Below are 19,464 nucleotides of genomic sequence, written 5' to 3' on the forward strand. Positions count from 1 at the left end.
GAAGCAGCAGAAATCAGAGATAATGATTTAACAGCAAGACTGGGCTGGCAGCAGGTAACTACGGCCACAATATTCAACTGCCGCCACCCGCCTCTCTACTTCCCTCATGAATTCTTAGGCAGGTATCAATGATCTAGCATACATGAACTGCAGGCAGCCATTCTCAGATGAATTAAATTCCACTGTACTTAAATCAGAGGAATGAGTGGAATAACAAATTAATGGTTCTTGTTATATGGTTCCTGTCACCCCCCTGGGTGCTGGCAGTTGCTGCCTTTTTCTCCACCCCAGCCCACAAGAGACACTGCAGCAGGAAACTGGAATCCTGTTTTCAGTTAACTTCCATGAGGAGAACACGCATGACATTTAGTAAGTTTGGTACAATAGCTCACTGAGGCTTCAGAATGCTCTTTCAGAGTATTTAACAAGACAGTACCTTTTTTAAACAAGAAAAAGTGTTCTGGGAAAAACACAAAGAGAAAAAACACCTACGTTTTACAAGTGCATGAAATGCTTCTACTGTTACCTAAACAGGGCCAAACTTCTGAACCTAAGGCCATTATTGTTTTTTGCACTAAAAAGTAAAAAATAAAACCAAAAATTCAGACACACACACACACACACACACAAACCCCCAAAGCTACATTTAAGTCTCCTATAATATTATCTATCCCTAGATTTGCCAGGCTACTTTCCTGTAGTTAGATGCTTGACTACAAAGACCTGTAATAAAATAAATAGAGTAAAAATCAGTTAAACAAAATCTTGGTGTGTTGAACATTTATTCATTGAAGAAGTTAGCTTCCTTCAACAGGTATTTGTATAGAGGAGGGCTGTATTGTAGGCATTGTTCTGCTGTACAAGTCTTTGACATAAAAATACTTTTATACAGGTGGTCATTCACGTGTAGGTATTAGCTTGCTCCTCTGTAGGACTGGTCAGACAGCTGTGAAGGCTTGCTTTTTTCTCCCCTTCATTGTTTGGAAAAAGAAAAAAAAGGAAAAGAAAAAGTACACTGATTCGATTTTTCAGATGTAGGAGTTAGCATAATTCTGCTTTATTTCTTCAGTGCAGAGTGGATTGAGATTCTGTCTGAATTCCAATAAGCGAGGGTGGCTGCTGGCCACTAACCGTGGTTAGCACGGGCCGTGGGTTTAGACGAGGAGGCATGGAGTTAGCTGGGCGGATGAGAGGAGGGGGAGGTTGGTTTAGGGTCGGCCTTGGCTGGATGAACCGTGCCTGCTGTTGGAGCGGCGGAGGCTGCCGGTGGAGAGCAGGAGCAGCAGGAAGCGCTGGACGAAGTAACGGGGGAGGCTGATTTAAAGTTGCCATGGGAGCGGTAGGTGCTGGAGCAGATGCCTGTGCTGGAGGTGAAGGGCCTAAACACTGAGTGGCCGGAGTGCTTTGTGCCTGCACAAAGGACAAAGACAAGACTGCGTGAACTGCCATCCCAGCCAGAACGTGATGCAGTTGGGCTGCCACTGTCCACTACACAGGAAACAGCATTTAAAAAAAAAAACAAAAACAAAAACAAAACCAAAAAACTGAGAAGTTACTGAAAAGAAAGCACCAACCAAAACATTATAGACAGCAGAACTAAAAATATTTATGAAGCAAGAGTCTTCTTCTAGAACAAGAAGTGTATTTTAACAGTAAAACAGTAACGTGATTGTCACTATGAAAGGTGCAGTCCTGCTCCCAGCTGGTTAACGACATTGGCTGAAGTTCTATGCAAGCTCATCATCATTCTTTAGAATGCGGTTTGCCACTCCACACCAGTTAACCTTACATTATATCACTAAAATAAATGCTGTTCCTCAACCCATGCTTACTTATTTCTGGTACACAAAACACACCTCATCTTCTTCATCAGTGCTCTTTCCTGATGGCACATTAGAAGTATTTTTTGTGTCCTCCCCTAAAGCAGAAGCATCACCATTAGAAGCCAGGGTTCCTTGTTCCGCTTCCCATTCCTGCAATACCTCCTCTAAGTTAAACCGACGCCTGTAGTTTACAAAGAAGTTCTTCACTTGGCCAACAGTCTTGTTGCCAATTACATCTGCAATAGCTTGAAAATCTTTACCATATTTTCGGACACCTGGAAGGCAAAGTAAATAACATAGCTGTGAAGAATCAGTCAGACACAGCTACGTGTGATGTATTTATAGAGAGAACCTATGGGACCTGCAAACCAAGGATTCACTAATCAGGAAGACTTCTCAACTAGGAGAAGGCCTCAATTTCCGTTAAAACAAAATAAGTTTTAATTGCACACCTAGCAACATACAAATCAAGAGCTTTATTAAAACGTCATTACCCACTCTTCTTGAGGATCCTGGCTTACACGCCAAGCCTCCCAACCTGAAACTACAGAGATCTGGCCTCTGACAAACAAAGTATATCCTTCAGTATGCTTGCAGTGAGGGCAGAAGCCCAAGACAAGTTCAAGACAGTAGAGGGAGGGCGACTGAGCATGTGTGCATAGTTGTGTAGAGGGTATAACACTAGAAATGTCAAGGGACAAATACTGACAGCTTTTATAGGTTCCCTCAATGCCAGCTGCACACAGATGTTTCTTTGCCCACAATCTGTGCATCAGGAGTGGTAAAGGGCAGTTGCTACTGGAGCAAGCACAGGGCAGAACAGGGAGCACAGTTCTGTACATCACGATACACTGCTCATTCCCCAACTTGTGACATGCTCTACTGAGGCTACAAAGATCAACGGGCAAGCATTCACCTGACAAAGGCTTTTATAGCTTTCATTCACCATTTGAGCTCAGTAGAAGAATCTGGGGTTTTGGGACAACCACCTTGGGGAATATAAGTAAATATATAAGCTATCGGTACGTCTTTATAAGACAGCCCAGCACAAGCCTCCAGGACAAGGAAGATCTTTACATCACTCTTAATTCATTTTCATACTGACATCAGTAGGTCACGTTTGCTTACAAGCACTTCACAAGAAAATCCCAACATGTACTTTTTAAAGTTCTAAAACTACATTTGCACATAACACACAAAACCCCCTCAAGTACCACATTCCATAGTTTTTAACCTAAAATTGGAATTGTAACAAAGTCTATTGATTTTGTTTTCAATTGTATTTAGGGTATGTATGTATCTAGATCCTCTTATTTCCTGCTTAAGAAAGAAGATCCTTAAACTCTCTGCCACCCTAGAACACAGCTTTTAGCTGCACAAAGTATATTTTTAATCACGAGTATCCAAAAATTTGGGGACTAATAAAAGAAATTCCAGATTGAGTAAACAGAAGACTCATTTTCTGCTCTCAGCTATGCACGAGTGACAATTTGACTTCTTCTGTGAAAGCTCTTGATAACTAAGCTCATTTGGAACGTATTACAGTGCTTAGAGGACAGGCACTCTGGCTCATTACAGGAAAAGAAATTCATGCCTGATTTCCTGCCTCACTTCAGAAAGTGAAGCAAAGGATTCAGAAAGTGAGAGTTGCTTCGAATCTGAAAGCTATGTTCCTTTTCAACTTAATTGTGAAAGTATGACCTTCAGCTTGTTCTGCTCTTTGCTACTTCCTTCATTAATGGGCACTTCTGATGTGGTAATGTACACTCACTGCAATTTAAGGGAACAGTTCATTTCTGTAGCTGAAGCTGATGTTTCAGCTGTCAAGAGCCCAGCTACATTATTTAAGATCTTTTCTGGGGCATACAAAAGAATCCAACCATCCTGACTGCAAGAACCTTGGAAAGAAAACAAAGGGACCTAGCAGAGCCACATGGGAGGGCATGTATCTAGGCAAAGCAGACAGGGATTTGGCTCTGTGCTTTATCAGTTGTACAAGGTGTCAGCTATACTCCTTAAAAGCTGCGTGTGCCCACAGAGCACTCCCTCCAGTGTTTGAATACTCTTCATACCATTACCACCCTTACTAACTTATAACAACCATAAAATTGCCACTGCAACATATCTAACATCCTGCACAATTTGTCAAGTGAACAAAGCACCCAGCAAAATGAAACACAGTTTTGTTTGAAACCTCCTTCAGACTTTTAGGGATTTCAGCACTTTTCTGTTACTACGCTGTCTCCACTTCTTCCTTCCCCCTAAAATGCAAAACGACTGAGCCTGGTTGCTAACTTCAACAAAAGTTGTCAAAAACAGGGTCTCAAAGCCTATTTCCAGACAGTTTGAGAACAGTGTATATCCTGCCTTCACTGAGAGCCCAACTATAAGAAATATCTAAAGAAAATAACATTTCCTTAGTTTAGCTACACACAGAACTACTCATTTTGGAGTCTCTTCAAAGAGCTATTTAGCACTGCTCTAGCATCACCAGTGACTACATCACCACAATGATGTAGCAAAATCCTTTTAAGCTGTATCAGAAAGTTCCATACATGTTTATGAAAGTTTTATGCATAAGGCGCTTGCACATGTGGAAGAGTTGATACCAACCCATCATCCCTTTCAAATTGGTGCACGATACTTAAACATCCTTATACAAATTCTTTGCTAAGCACCACGCAAAAGTACTTCTAAGGTGTTTAATCTGTTATTCAAAAAGAATAGTTTTATTAAGTCACTGAAAGTGAAGCTCAAAAGGCAACTGCACAGCCTTGCTTCATATGTATGGATGTCTTTCTTCCAGCTCATTTGAAAGTAGCCCTAATCATGGGAATCCTTCAAGCTCTTCAAAGCTTCGCCCAGTTGCACAAGGTGTACCTGAACATGTGCACGCTCACTATTCCAGTGTTTCATCTTGAGTGTCTACCTTGGAGAAACACATAAATCCAAGCTTGATGCTGCCTACATGACTTAATGCTGTGCAGCACAGCAAACACTGAGAGGCACAGAAAACCTCAGCCTGGGTCCAAAGCAATACACCGAACAAGGCAGGAACAGCCAGCCTCTGGGTTACGAGAGATGCCGTTTCACTGTGATGGGATTACAGTGCTCCTGGCAACTCCCTTATGTAGAGTTAGATCCCAGTTGTCCCAACTGTTTTCCACTGCAATGCTCTTCAATTTAAATTGTTGTTTTCAATGAGTCTTAAAACATTTTTCTAATTGCAATTTTCATATGGCTGAGGTCTTACTTTGAAGAGATTGTATTTACACATTTCTGTACATAGATCAAGTTTGTAACTGAAGAAAGCCTCAAGTGATGAACTGGCCCATTACATTCAATAACTATTCAGACAAAGTTGAACAGTAACAGATAAATTTTACTGCAGGACATCAGCTCAGAGAACATAATTCCGAGGCCACAACCCAACTGCAGGCAGCCACACTGCTTTTAAGATTATACACTCAGCTCTATTTTAAGGTGGGTTTTCCCATTACCTCCTATTTAGTCACTGCCAATCTCTCAAGATTGGCCCACAGATGACAGGAGTTTTTTCATGTTTAGGAAAAACAGTAGCAAAATTATATTACTGCAAATTATTGCTATGATTTCCATGCTTGGATTCAAGTGAACAAATCACAGAAGTGCCACCTACCTGCTTAATGCTTACGATTTCTGTAAAATTATATTAAAAGCACATGCCAAAATGTACCAATACTTTGATGAAATACATCTGTTTTAAATGTACAAACTAAATGTCCCAATGCTCAAGTCAACTTTCAAGTTCAAGCCTAACACACATCATTGTAGCTTTTAGCGCAGCAACCATGGCTACTTTCTTCTGAAAACAGTCAGGGCAAAAGGCAACATGTCTCCTTCATGCAGAAGTCTACTAGCTCAAGCAACTATTCTGAAGCAAGAGATCAGAGTCCTTAGCCATAGGGACAGGAGGTTAATACCTACAGCACTCTTACTCCACGATGGAGACTCTACTACCAGGCAGTAGGTAAGGATGGGAATACTTTGAATACTTTGTTCCTGGTGTTAGGGTTCTTTCCCATCTCCATTTTATACACTGGCAAAGGAAGGGGACTAAGAAGGTGGCAATACATCTAAGAAGCACTTGTAAATTCAATGAAAACAGGTTTCTTCCGTAAGGCCTCATTTCTCACCCCACCCTTAAGGACTGAGGCTGACTACCTCGATAAAACACAAAACATTCCCTACAGAAGAGACCCGAAGACTAGAACTCCTCTCCAAGCAGTCCTCACCAACCCTCATTCTCTTCTGTCCATGCTCCATCTTTATAATCTGCCTTGTGGGTCTTATAGTACCATAACTTAACAAAAGCTAAATGAGTTTTTATCACTTCTCAAACTGATGCTTAGTGAGACCTCCAATAACTAAACTATGAAAATGCAAGATCATTTCAATCCTTTCATGCTAAAACAAGCACAATGAATCTGGACTTCTCCCACCTCTCCAGCAAACATTCTACTTACTAGACTATCATATTAAAAATAGGCATCTCCTTCAGCTGCACTTGGGAACAAAAGGAAAAACAAACAACTGAGCTTGTTGGCAATACTGAGAGGATGAACTTAGGACAGAGAATGGTTTGGAGATGCAAATCCCAGTTCGACCCATGCGAGTTGAGAGGCATGTTGAGTTCAGACACAGCATTTCCATGAGCAGCTCAAAACAAACCTAACTTCAGGTCCAGTCATCTGGCTAATAACTACCAGTTACGGTACACCTGACAACTTTACACTGATATCCTGATCCAGCTGAAGTTCTTATACTAAAATTCAGCCTTTCCATTTGAAAGGTGTAAAATACAGACAAATAAAGCAGATGTGTATAACTGAGCTCATTATATTAACTTAAATAAGATGATCCATAGGAGTCAATGTATCGTGTCTTCATGACAGTGATAAGCTCTCCAGATATTTCCCTCGCATGTTAGGCAGAACATGTTAAAGCAAGACAAGAGTCAGTTTTCTTTCACGTAAATGAAATAACTGCAAATTAGTGGTTTCAGTAGCCTACTAGGAGGCATTTTTTTCTCCAGTACGATTGTTAGTCAAGTATCCATATCCAGCTTCAGGCTCTTAAAAGGCCTCCACTGGGTACGTATCAGGTTTTTTATTCCCTCATGAAGAGAGGAAATTAACTGTAAAGCAGTTTTACTTCTGGTTTTTTTCTGCTTTAAGAGTACAGAGAGATGTCTTAAGTGTTTGCTTCAAATTCTATTGCTTGAACTATTACTTCAGTCTTCCGCTTTAGAGCAATTCATGTAAGGTGATTTAGAAGATGATTGAAGGGACATTTTTGGTACTACTACAGTTGTTAAACTCAGCTTAGCTTTTCTATTCAAGATTTAATATGGGTAACTGAAAGACTAGTGTCATGTTGCTTGAATGAATGCTCTAAATATGCTCTCTACTTTTGCTGTTTTCCCAGTGACTGACTTGTAAGACCAGATAAAGTTCATCTTTTCATTGCAGGGAAATAAAAGCATAAGCCTGAGTACCTCTTCAAATCCTTTGCATCAGATTGCAAATTACTACTGCTATTAACATACCTTGTACTGCAAGAAGCTGCTCTTCTGTGGTCCAACGGGCATTGATTTTCTGATTAGACTATTAAAATTAGAAAAATGGCACAAAGATTATTAAAATGTTTCAACAGCTGCATAATATCTGAGCATCAGAACGTGTTTTACTTGCACTACATTTTGTAACATAGGTAAAAATCTCTTGATTGAAACCATAAATTTATAGTTCAAGATTGCTTTCATGAAGATGAAGTAGCATTTAACAACTTGAGCTTAGAACTACACCAACAGTTCTTCCTCCATTTTATTGCAGTTCTTAGTATTAGCTATATCATAACTTATGCACCAGCTAATGATCTTTAAGCAGACAGAATTTGAATTTACAGCTACATTTATCTAAACTATTAGGACTTGGTGTCTGGAGTGTTTTGTTTCATATCCAAGCCTTTAAAACAAGCAAAAAGAGAACTTCAGTAGTAATAAGTCATTCACTTCGGATGCCCAAATGTATATAGCCATGTTTTCACACAGAACATAGAATTTACTGCTAGCAATCTTCATGATCTACTTTTAATCAGGAAAAAACCCCAACCCATGTATCAGGGCTCAATGTTAGCTCCCTATCCTCATGAACACACATGGCATTTCATTTTTTTCCGGTTCTTTATTCAGCCAGTTGCATAAAAAAAAAGCCTACCACTAATTCCTTGTGAAGAAGCCAGACTCACCCCAGCATGTAATTCAATGGATCCTGTTTTAAGCTGCTGCTGCAGTGCAAACATCATGCTGCAGCAAAATACATTTCTGCAGCTTCCTACCAATGCAAGTGCAAGGCCACAAGTTCTAATATTTATTCTGATTTACCTCAGGAGGTTTGAATTCTTCAATCCCGCCTTCCATTTTCTGTTTAAGTGCACTGTTTACTTGCTTAGCATTTTGAACCTTGGTCAAAAACAACAAAGTTAATCAGCTCCACAAAGAAAGTTGGTCACTTTACACATATATCTTCACTAGGATTGCCACAAGTGTACCTCCTAAGTTAGAAAGAGAAATATTATGGTTTAAGGCTTCACTACTTTTAACTGTTTAAAAAAAAAAAAACTTAAAAAAATACAGCATAGTTTACTATGGAGAGAAAAATATTTAAGCCAGTCTTTCAAAAGAACAGTTTGTCTGCAGGAATATTAAAAGTAGGACATAACAAGCAAGTTTTGATAACCATGTGTGTGTTCTTGAAGAAGAATGCAGAGTATTCTAGACACAAAATTTGTTTCTTTGGAATCTAAGTGAGATGTCCTGTAAGTAACTTCTTCCTTCTCCAAAAAAGCACTTAAGGGGAAAAAGAAAAAAAAAAAATAAAAAATAAGATATTTACAAGATGTTTCCAGTTGGTTCCTTCTCACAAGACTGCTTTTTACTGACCCTAGATCAACATGATTTCCTTTCAGGGTGATTCCTGAAATGATCTGAAGTATTTAAATAAAATAACTTAGTCTATAAAAAGGAGAGAGTTTCCAAATCGTACATACACGTATGTATTATGCATTTCAGCCTGACAGTGATGCATATAAGGTAACATAGGTAAGAAAATAATTTTGCATACTATGGTGCACAGCTATTACAAGTGTTCTTAAGTATGGACACAAAAGCAGACAACTCAGTGGGAGATTCCAAAGGCTGCACCTCTGAGATCACTGCAAGAAAAAAAAAAAAAAAGGAGAAACACAACCTCAAGGCTCTAACTCACCTACACTAAGGCTAAAGAGTGAAACCCACCTATGCTATTGAGCCCCAGAGTCCTGCTGTGACAGAAAGAAGCATATTTCTCCTGTAAAAGAATGTAAGGGAGTAAAAACCCCATGAAACCCTTTATTCACTCCATGGTTTTGCAAGATGGCAGCTCTTAGTAATCTATAAGGAGGCAGAAATTCCAGGAGATAAGCCTTGACTCTGTAGCCCCATCACTCCTAGAAAGCAAACATGCACATACTGCTGTACCCTGAGAAGCTGAATAGACTCTGTGTTTCAACGTAAAGTGCCAAAAGTTCATTTCTTCATGCAAAGGATGCAGGCAGTTGTCCTCTTAAAGGTGAGGACTACGAAGCTTTTCTAAATTTAATTAAGAGTTAGAAAGCTCAAAGAAAGAAATAACTAAGTCCATGATTTCCTCCCCCCTCCCACCCTCTTCATGGGTATGTGGGGAAGGACATCCAGAAAAACAGCTACAATTTTAAGCATAATAAATGTAACTTCCTCTGATTCATTGGTCTTATTCTCCCTTGTTACACAAATACTTCTAATGAAGTTAAAAAAAATCACACCAAATGAGACTTCAGTTTTCTCCTGCCCCCAAATCTGTAATATTGTTTTCATGCCATACTCCCCCCTCTTTTTTCTTTTTAAAAGGAAGTTGTCTTGTTCCATGTTATTAACATAAAAATATAAAGCAAAGAACAGCTAGTCAGCTAGTGTCCAGCATTTCTGGTGATAACAAAGTTAGGAAGACTCACATTAAAGAAGTTTCAGAATCTTCACAGATAATCTTCAAAATCATTACAATCAGAACAATCTGAGATGAAAACAAAACAAGACCAATAACCCGTGGTACCTGTCGCTTTAATGAGATTAGTTCCATATCCAGCTGTCTAAGAATTGTGTTGGCTGCATTGGGACTACAGGAAACAGCTATCACATCTTCCTGGGTCAGGTACATGCCTTTTGGTGGACGGCATTTGGAACGCTGAGAATGGTGGCGATGCTGCAAGCTCTGATACTCTCTTCTACCCAGACCTATTTTGCTGGTCTGAACAGGCTGCTCATTATTGCCCTTTAATTTACAAGAAATAAATCATTAAAGAATAACAGTATCTTGTATACAACTTTATTAAAGTATCACATAGCATTTTAATGTCATATTTATGACAAAGATAACCTAAGCTAACATCCTCCTCTGCATGGAGTATCCAAGCTAAGACTTGCAGATGAGCTGATAGAGCATTTACTGGATAAGCCTGCATTAAGTCTTGGAAAAGTCAGTTTTCAAACCTTTTCTTTAAACATGGCTGAAAACACAATAAATAGTATAGAAAACACTCTGAATACTGTGAAAGAGAGCAAAAATCAAGAACCTCTTATGTAAGCAGAAGGTAAAGAATACATACGTATATATTACACATTCAAACGAAGTAATCAGTGAACTTACACATTTATTTCTGATCAGATATGAAGAGTTCAGGTGAAGATCAAGGGAGAAGAATTGGAGTCAACCAGGAAGGACAAGAATGCAAGATGACACTTTTCCCTGCTGTAAGCACTCTATGGGAAGTGATAGCGCTGTTTTGTTTTGGGAGAGGATTTGAGATTTGGCAGAGAAAGGACGGATGTACTTTGGCAGTTATTATAAAAATCTATGTAATTTAGCAAACTTAAGCCTTTGTTGTTTGCTTTCTGAAGTGGAAAGGGATAGCAAAGAGGAGATGAAGGCTTTGTAACTGCTGTGTTGACATGTTTGGACACCTAAAAATTTCAGCTTTGTTTTCAATAAGCACTGCTGCACAACAGCTAGACTGCATGTATGTGACTCCCATAGAGCAACCATATAAGCTCCCTACAAACCAGAAGTACAGAAGCAAAAATTACTTTTCCTGAAAGGGTTTTCCAATTCAAAGCAATGCTCAGTACCAGAACAGAGACGAGATTCAGGCTACTTCGAGCAGCTCCCTACTGCTCCTCCCTGCTGGCATCCATGCAAGTTAAGAGGAGGTGGTTATCTGATCACCATGAAGAGAAAACGAATTGCAGCAGCCACTATTAATATGTTTTCTGGTATTAGTACAGATCAGCAAACAGTATTTTACTCTACTATGCTTGACCTTCTGCCACATTCTCTTCCCAGCTAATGTAACATCTTAATCCAGTCCAGAGACTTCATAGAGGCCATTTAAGATATTTGCACTTAAGATACTTGCTCCTCCTTGGAAAGTTGATATAGAGCATTAAGTCTCTGACATCTAAAAATCCCAAGGTTAAGTTTACTTCTGGACCACTTATGCCATTTGGGTTTTGGTTCTGCATTGCTCTCTCAGTATGAAATTTCAGTTCCTGTCAGCTCAATCTGGATTTAAAGTGAAAAATATTCTCTCAAGCTTTTGTCTTGCCAAACTAGAGTGTTTGGCTTGTTTTAGTCTTTCCTAGTAACAGAAAGTTCCCATTGCTCTGCACATTCAACTAGCCTACCTAGTTTATATTTTGCTTAGAAACTGAAAGTACACAAATCCTACCAGAAATACTAGATCACAAAATTATCTTATGTAGATCCAAACGGCTCATCAGAAACTGCAAACCTGTTTGTTCTGTTCCTAGAAGTCTATCAAGAAACTGCTTTCATTTTGGACTGCATGTAGCAATTCAAACAATAACCAAGGAAAGTAAATTGAACAAAATAGCCCTTATTTAGAAGTGGCTTATGCAGCAACTCAAATCAACAGATTGCGAGAACATTGTTACAGCAGCAGAATGAAATGTAAAAAGGTTCATTATTAGACCTTGTGCCATTTCAAGTTCTAAGAAACATCCTGGCACATTAAAAAAACACCCAAAAAGCTCTTTCTACAGAAAGGAGTAATTGTAATTGTCCTTTTTCTTGAGGCATTAGATATAGCAATACACTGAAGGTCATTGCAAAGCTGAGAATGGAATCTAAACCTCTCAGTCTCTTATTCAACATCATTTTTTATAGAACTGCAAAGTTTATTACTAATCATAGATACCACTTCATGAGAATATTGAGGTTTTGCACTACCTCTCCTCTCACATTCTCAAGAAGCATGAACTGTCCTGTTACAGGAAATCATAAGTGCACTAAGTTAATAAAGGAAATAAACATTTGCACACTTAACTGTTTTTCCAGTCTTATTCATAAATAATATTTAACAAAAGAACCCCCCAAAAACCCAAAACCTGAACATACCCCAAACACAGCACTTGTCTGTAAAGCTAACAGTAAGTGCTCATTAGATGAGGCAAAAATGTTTCTCTCTACATCTATTAGTAGAAAGCATCTCAGTAAAGCCACATATTAGTTGAAAAGCACAACCTCCCTGTGGCTTTGAAGGAACTTATTGTTGGAAAAACATCATTTAATTTTAAAACACAAGAAAAAAAAATTTAGATTTCAATAACTCATAACTAGTAAAACTGTAAGCACATTAACAAGACAGAGGGAGGGGGAATGTTGTTTCACCAATCAGAAGTTGTCAAGATATTGATCACCTAAAACCCCTGTGATTTCAGTGGGCTACAAGCTAAACCTCTTCACTACAAGTCATGCTCTCCACAGTAACACATTCACAGAAAACAAACAAACTGACATTCACCGTTAAGCTATCTGTTACCTCCTTTTTGGCTTCTTTTTTGGGATCATAATCACTATCATTTCCATCCATTGGATGAGCTTCTTCTACGTCATCATCACTGAGGACAGATTATAAGAAGCTGGTCATTTTATCTATTTTTTAACCCCAAATATAAATATGTATCAGAGAAAGACAGAATTATCCAAGTATATAGCATCTCAAAGTTACTTGTAGTTTTCAAAAGAGAGCTGTTACAAACATATTTCCTCTATTAAATTCTAATAATTATGATGATAAACAAGCAATCCCAAACTGTAGTTTCAAAATTACTTTATAAACAGTAGTGGTACTGCTCTGCTGAAATATTTTGGTGTCACCTTTCTTCAATTGAACCACTTGTGCCAGCACGAACACTTATGTGATCAACTATACCAAAGCTACAAATAACCTTTCATGTGCCACATTAGTCTGTGCAGAGCAAAAGGGGACAATGTAAGATGGGAAAACCCAGGACTGCTTGTCACCAAAGTGCTCAAGATCTAGTAATTGGAGGGGAGGGGAATGAAAGTTGCTGAATTAAATCAAAGAGAAAAGGTTGAACAGATATAACAGTTTAGTTGAGTCCAATCCAGTTATTCACACAATATGATTTCTGAATAAATGAATGTAAGAATACCACAAAGCTTTCCAGCTCTTAAGGAATAAATCAAAAAATGCTGTATTAGCAGCAAACTGATTTTCTTCTGTAATTTTTCAGCTACAGGGTCAGAAGTAAGCATACTAGTTTTAGATTTCAGGAGTTCTTTTCAATAACATATAATTGAATAAGACACTTTTGCTCTAGGTAGACAGTTTTCTGAAGATGTAAGATCATACTTTCCAACATAAACATGATGATGTTACTTACACATTCAACATATAAAATCACTTTAAAAAAAGAAATGTAAGTTAATACTCCAGTGCAATAAGTGCAGTGTAATTTTAATTTCATAGTAACTAGGGGAAACGTCATTTCCTTCTATTCAAGACAATTTAAAACTATTTTGAGCCATAATTCTCTTTGACCGATGGTGGTTCTAAGTTTCCTAAAATAAGATTTTATGTAAAGCTTTGTTATAAATCAGTATTTAGGCATTCTAATTGCTACAGCTCATTATAGTGGTTGATCTTTCAATTTTAACTCCATTCTAGTTCAAAAAAAACAAAACAACCAAGCAAGAAAAAAAGACCACAGAAAATCCCCCACCCACAAACCCACTGTACTCCCCACACAAAAATATAGGGTTAGACTACTCAAATAAAGCATTACTTGTAAACCACATTCCCAGACTTCAGGTTTTTTTAAACTCTTGTTTTTTACAGTTACCCATTAAAGTACTTACACCACCACCCACGACTGCAGTGATACAGTTCTTAAAACACAGGTACCAAACCCCTTGCTAAATGATGCTCAAACCTAAAAATATGGTTCATGCTGAAACATTGTGGATGGAAATTACCCTGACATTTCTACTTACAAAGATTTCAATCTCTGGTTAGCTACTTAAGAATATAAAACTTACCTGTCACCTTGATTATTTCTATTAGCTAGTTTTCGAGCCTGTCGATCCATCAAACTTGTCCTAGAGCGAGTTTTTTTCCAAGAATAGTAGTATTTTACAAGGCTTGCAATAGTCTTGTCTGGAAGCTAGAAGAATTCAATACATGTTAATACTTGTTAAAATTAAAACTGCACCCCAAGATTGTAATTCTGCTCTCTTCACAACCACCTTTACCCAGGTATTTTAAATGCATGGATGAGATGGAAAGGAGGGATGTATTTTGTATATTTTTTAAAGGAGAAGGGGAGGTTTTATTAGATGGAGTGAAAAACCAATAGGTCCAACAGACATGATGAAATTAACTTAAATCTTACATTCAAGGTTGTTCCTGAAGCTTTTACACAGAAATCGTGAGACTTTAACCCAACAGGAGCCTTAGTTCTTAGTACATTTAACTGTTTAATGCTTCTGATTAAAATATCACTTTACCATTTGCTGGATCCTGTGAAAGCTCTTTCCATGGAAGCTAAATGCTTGTTCAAATAGGACTTTATCTTCAACCGTCCATTCATCAGGGAAAGGAGTGAAGTTGGGCAGATCCGCAAGGGACTTCTCAATATTGTGTTTATGCCAGAACAACATGCCGAGAGCCTTTGAAAAGAAATAGTCCCTTTTTGGATTTAGTCAGCTTTCTAAAATACTGAGACAAGTTAAAAAAAAAAAAAAAAAAAAAAAGGCAATTTATATATTTAAATAAAATTTGGCTATTAGAACCCCTTCTCAAAAGGTATTTACAATTTTATTAACTATGTACTATAGGTTACAGCATTCTCTTTGGAGACAATATGAAGAGTTGGCACATCTGTACCTTATTAAAGGTATGAAAGCTAGACAATTTAAAGTTGGCATGGCAGCAGTAATTCTGAAATAGCATGAACTAGGCTGACAGGCTCAAATCTGACCTGCTTTCGTCCTTCACAAGCATGTATCACGTACACAGTTCCTTACAGGTCTTCAGGCCTTTATTATCAGCCCACTCAAAAAAGAAAATAAAAATACTTTTCAGCAGCCAGAGGATCATCCAAAATGCAACTCTGAAAGTTCAAAGTGAGAGTGGTCTTTCTACAACTCTCCAATCCACAAATAACAGCACGGCCATTTCCATGTCATGTGCACCTAATAAGGAATGGAAATTTAACTATACTTTCTTACACAATTTAATTTCTTTATATTCTTAAAGCTGAATAGACTTTCTGCCAGAGAACCAATGACAGATTTGAAGCCAAGTCTCACCCTTGGAAATGCAATCCACTCAAGTTTCAACCATACCTCAGTCTCAACCTGCTCTAGTGGAAGGTTTCCCTGCTTGCAGCAGGGGGTTGGGACTGGATGAGCTTTAAGGTCCTTTCCCACGTATGGTTCTACCTATGATATAGTGCAGACATGATCACTACTTGTTCATCAGCTCTCCAAACCCCTGACTTCACATCTAATAACCTGGACATAGCAACCCTCTTTTCTTGTTAAAATGGCAAGTGAGAAGAAACCTCTTGCAAAGATAATTTTTATTCCACTGTGAACACTCTAAAAATATTTTGTACCAGAAGTTATTTTGGAAATTGGTCTTTTTTGTGGACTTAGTTTGAGATCCCTCAGTTCCCTCTCTCCCCTAATAAAAGCCAAACCAGAAAAAAATACCACCAAATTGCAGGTATTCTGGACATCACAACGTTGGCAGCCTCTTTCAGATAGGAGCTGACTAGCAAGTCATTGCTATTATGAACTTCCGTCGTCCAAAACTTGATCATGCAACTCATTTCCACTTGTACACCAAATACTTTTTGCAGTATGTAATATCACCTTTACACAAATTAGTTAATTTATGAAGAAAATTACAAAAGAACTAAGTGCAGACCAGCAAAGTTTTATCCTGTACTTTTTTTACATGATGGTGACTAAAGGTTATAAGAAATAAACCAAAATGAACTTGTTTCTTATCCTCAATCCCAGAATTTGTTTTCCTGCCTCTGAAAAACACTCACTTAAAGTTGGTTTGTCTGTCTTTCTTAAGTATACAAGAAACCTTCCCAGTGGTGTCCCTACCACAATTAATGGTTAAAAATTGCACCATAATTGAATTCTAATATTAAACATCAAATTTGTAAGCTGCTTTCCTAAGAAATTCTTTAACTAAATATACACACACAATTGCATGACATGCCCAGTGTATCAAGAAACATACCAAACCTTTTCAAAAGTGCACATTACAAGCTGAGCATGTCATGAAAACAAAGAGCTCAATCTTTTGCAGAGAATCCAGACCACAACTGTATGCAGATCCATTTAACTGCAGTGTTTGCTGCCGTGCCTGAAGAGAAACAGCGTTAATTAATGGTAACCAAGGGGAAAAGAATAAAAAGAGTTGTGTTATTCTTTTGTATTAAAAAAAATCCTTTAAATGAGCACTCTCATAACACTTACCTGTTCCACATTGTATCCATGTTTTTCCTTTGCTATTGCTATATATTCATCCACTGTAACAAAGCAATGTCAGAATTATTCTTTAGTACGTTTAGTTCTGCTGTAAGGCGACACAGAATTAGCCAACTAACATGGGAAAATGGTCTTCCCATGCTTTAATACACTGCATAGGCCCAGATACCCCAAACCCTTAAATATATTCATAGCTTTAAAAATAATAAACCCACTGTCTTTAATTTAATTTTATAAACTTTTTACGCAAGCTAATTCTCAGTGAAAAAGATACTTTCTTTCACATTTTTATCACAACAAAGCCACAGAGGCTCATAATTTATTTAAATCAGAGACTAGCTAGTTATTGAAATGCTATGTCTTCCTGGAACCCACTCCAAAGAACACAGACACCTGGGTTAGTTTTAAATTGAACTACTTCTACTGTTCGTATTCCCAAACATGTTAAAAATTAATGTAAAGACATTCTTGATCAATGATTATGCACATCCTTGATATTTACACAGATTTCACTGACCAACATTCATTTTAACCACAGCACAAAGTCAGTTTTCAATAGAGAATATTAAGACTGAATAATCAGGTCATCAAATTCACCGGTAACATTTTTTCTAAGTGATTTTTGGCCATACTGAAGCCAGCTTTGTATTGGGCACTTCCCCTCACTTTGCAAGCAAGTCCTGATAGTTTTGATCTTCAATGGGTAATTTTTGTTTTTAAAGAAACACTCTTCACCTTCTACAGTTCCCAGTTAAGCGTCAACTGAACATAGCTGAAAGGAAGCATGACTGAGAAAGGGAAGTAATGATATCCTCATTATTCAGACGGATCAGAGATGTCCTTGCCATGACTTTTTTTTTTCTGTACTTTAAAGGAATGAAGTGTTCAGTAACCAGAGGTGCAGAGTATTTTATTTCTAATTGTTCTGAAGTAGGAGAAAGTATGTTCCCTCAACTACCAACTACTGGTAACAGGTAGAAAACGTCCTTGAGGACCAGGTTCTCATGACTGCATCCTCAAAGTTTATGACCCTATATTACATATGGGATATTACAGCATAGGAGGCAGGTGTAAACTACATTAAACAGGTAACTGTTCACATTTAGTCAGATGAGTTCCATCACTTCAGAAGGGAGAAAATGCTCAGGTTTTCCTGACAAGACAGGAATAATAATTCCCTCTTAAATAGGGCCTCAACACATCTTTTCTGAATTTATCCACTGTAATTTCTTCTAGCAATTTAGAGCAGCAAGTTCCTCATGTTTAGATGTTTTATTCTTTTACTAATAACTAAAGGTTTTGTGGACACTGATGACGAATCAACACAGGTTTTGATTTGAAAGAAAGACTTAACTATAAAATAAGAGGTGATCTTTCCTTTCCATGGAGTTCTCTAAATAAATAAAAGAGAAGCTTTGTATTTAATTTACCAATTTGCAGTTTCACTGTGTGTAAAAATAAAGAATGAACAGGCACACCAGAAACAAGTATTTAGTTACAATTAAGCTTCCAAATTCCTAAGCAGGGAAGGACTTACACTTGGCATCTGGAATATTATGATATGGAGACCATACAAGCATCCCTCCATTATCTTTATCAGTATATTTTGTGGCACCTGTAAGAAAACAAATCAGTCTCAGTATTTACAAATATGATCTTGAGAACAATTATTCATGGGACAGTAAATAAAAGTCAACAATACGGAGAAGTCCAGCCTAGCTACAGGGGGGGAGAGAGGGCATTAAAAATTCCACCTTATTTCCTTAAGACACTGTATTTCATGAATGGCTGAATTTGAACACTACTCTTATGAGGTTCAGTTGTAACTGGATATTAGACAGGATCGTGGTTACCACACTTGGAGCATTAAAGTGCAGTGCTAAAGTTGGCATGGGTGCAAAATTTAGAGGTACTTGCGTTGGAATAGTCCTCCAGAAGTTATGATTTCTATCAGCACATCTATCGCTGTTAGAGTATCAGGATCTACTGTATTAAGTTAGGTTGCCTTAAAACAATCAAATACCTGCCAACAATGAAAGATCAACAACTACAAAAAGAGAGGGTAGAATATAGTCACCATCCCTGATCTTTCAACAAGGCAAGATACTAACAACTATGTCAAAAATAACTCTGTTAATCTGTCTCTAGTTTTGATTTTCATAGCTATGTAATTTTGACATTCATAGCCAACCAAACTATGTGGCTGGTTAGGTGTAAAAGTCATCTTGTTTTGTTTGTTCTTCACCTCCACCTGAATGTAGTAAACAAAGCAGTCCAAGTTACCTAACCTATCAGGAGAACAGAGCAATACTGATGCAACTTCATACACAAAGCACTACATCATTGTCTCTGATTTAAAAAAACCCCATGCTGCAAAGAAAGGAAACTCCCCAATATTGGAACAGCACTAGCTACTTTTCATTACTACTTCACAAATATATGCTACTACATGAAGCTTCTTACAATCATAGAATAGTTAGGGTTGGAAAGGACCTTAAGATCATCTAGTTCCAACCCCCCTGCCATGAGCAGGGACATCTCACGCTAAACTATGTCGCCCAAGGCTCTGTCAATCAATGTGCGCTTCCTCCTGTCTTTAATCTATTTGTTTAATAGTTTATCTTGCTAAGATGTTGCTCAACAATTGGACCGTTTACACTTGCGTCAATATGAATTCCTTGAGGAATCACCCT

General features: G+C 37.9%; 1 protein-coding gene across 1 annotated transcript; it reads right to left on the minus strand.

The window, feature by feature from the left end:
• Positions 1–1,065: 1,065 nt before the first annotated feature.
• RCOR3 (REST corepressor 3) lies at positions 1,066–18,381 on the minus strand. The gene is made up of 10 exons (XM_010023297.1): positions 18,309–18,381; positions 16,760–16,812; positions 14,768–14,929; positions 14,300–14,424; positions 12,777–12,855; positions 9,992–10,210; positions 8,248–8,325; positions 7,411–7,468; positions 1,857–2,098; positions 1,066–1,410 (listed from the first exon to the last, which is right to left on the minus strand). The coding sequence occupies exons 1-10, from the start codon at positions 18,349–18,351 to the stop codon at positions 1,066–1,068; spliced, it is 1,404 nt and encodes a 467-aa protein (XP_010021599.1). The 5' UTR covers positions 18,352–18,381.
• Positions 18,382–19,464: the final 1,083 nt, after the last annotated feature.

Source organism: Nestor notabilis, unplaced genomic scaffold (assembly GCF_000696875.1).
Source record: "Nestor notabilis isolate BGI_N333 unplaced genomic scaffold, ASM69687v1 scaffold22241, whole genome shotgun sequence".
Classification (NCBI taxonomy): Eukaryota; Metazoa; Chordata; class Aves; order Psittaciformes; family Psittacidae; genus Nestor; species Nestor notabilis.

Bases quoted from the DNA above. Each gene is read 5' to 3' on its own strand.
- RCOR3 (XM_010023297.1), bottom strand. From the start codon at position 18,351: ATGCTTGTATGGTCTCCATATCATAATATTCCAGATGCCAAGT. The intron at 16,813-18,308 runs GTAAGTCCTTCC...GCTTTGTTACAG, and splicing joins TAATATTCCAGATGCCAAGT to TGGATGAATATATAGCAATA. The intron at 2,099-7,410 runs GTATGTTAATAG...TTTGCCTTCCAG, and splicing joins GCAGCTTCTTGCAGTACAAG to GTGTCCGAAAATATGGTAAA.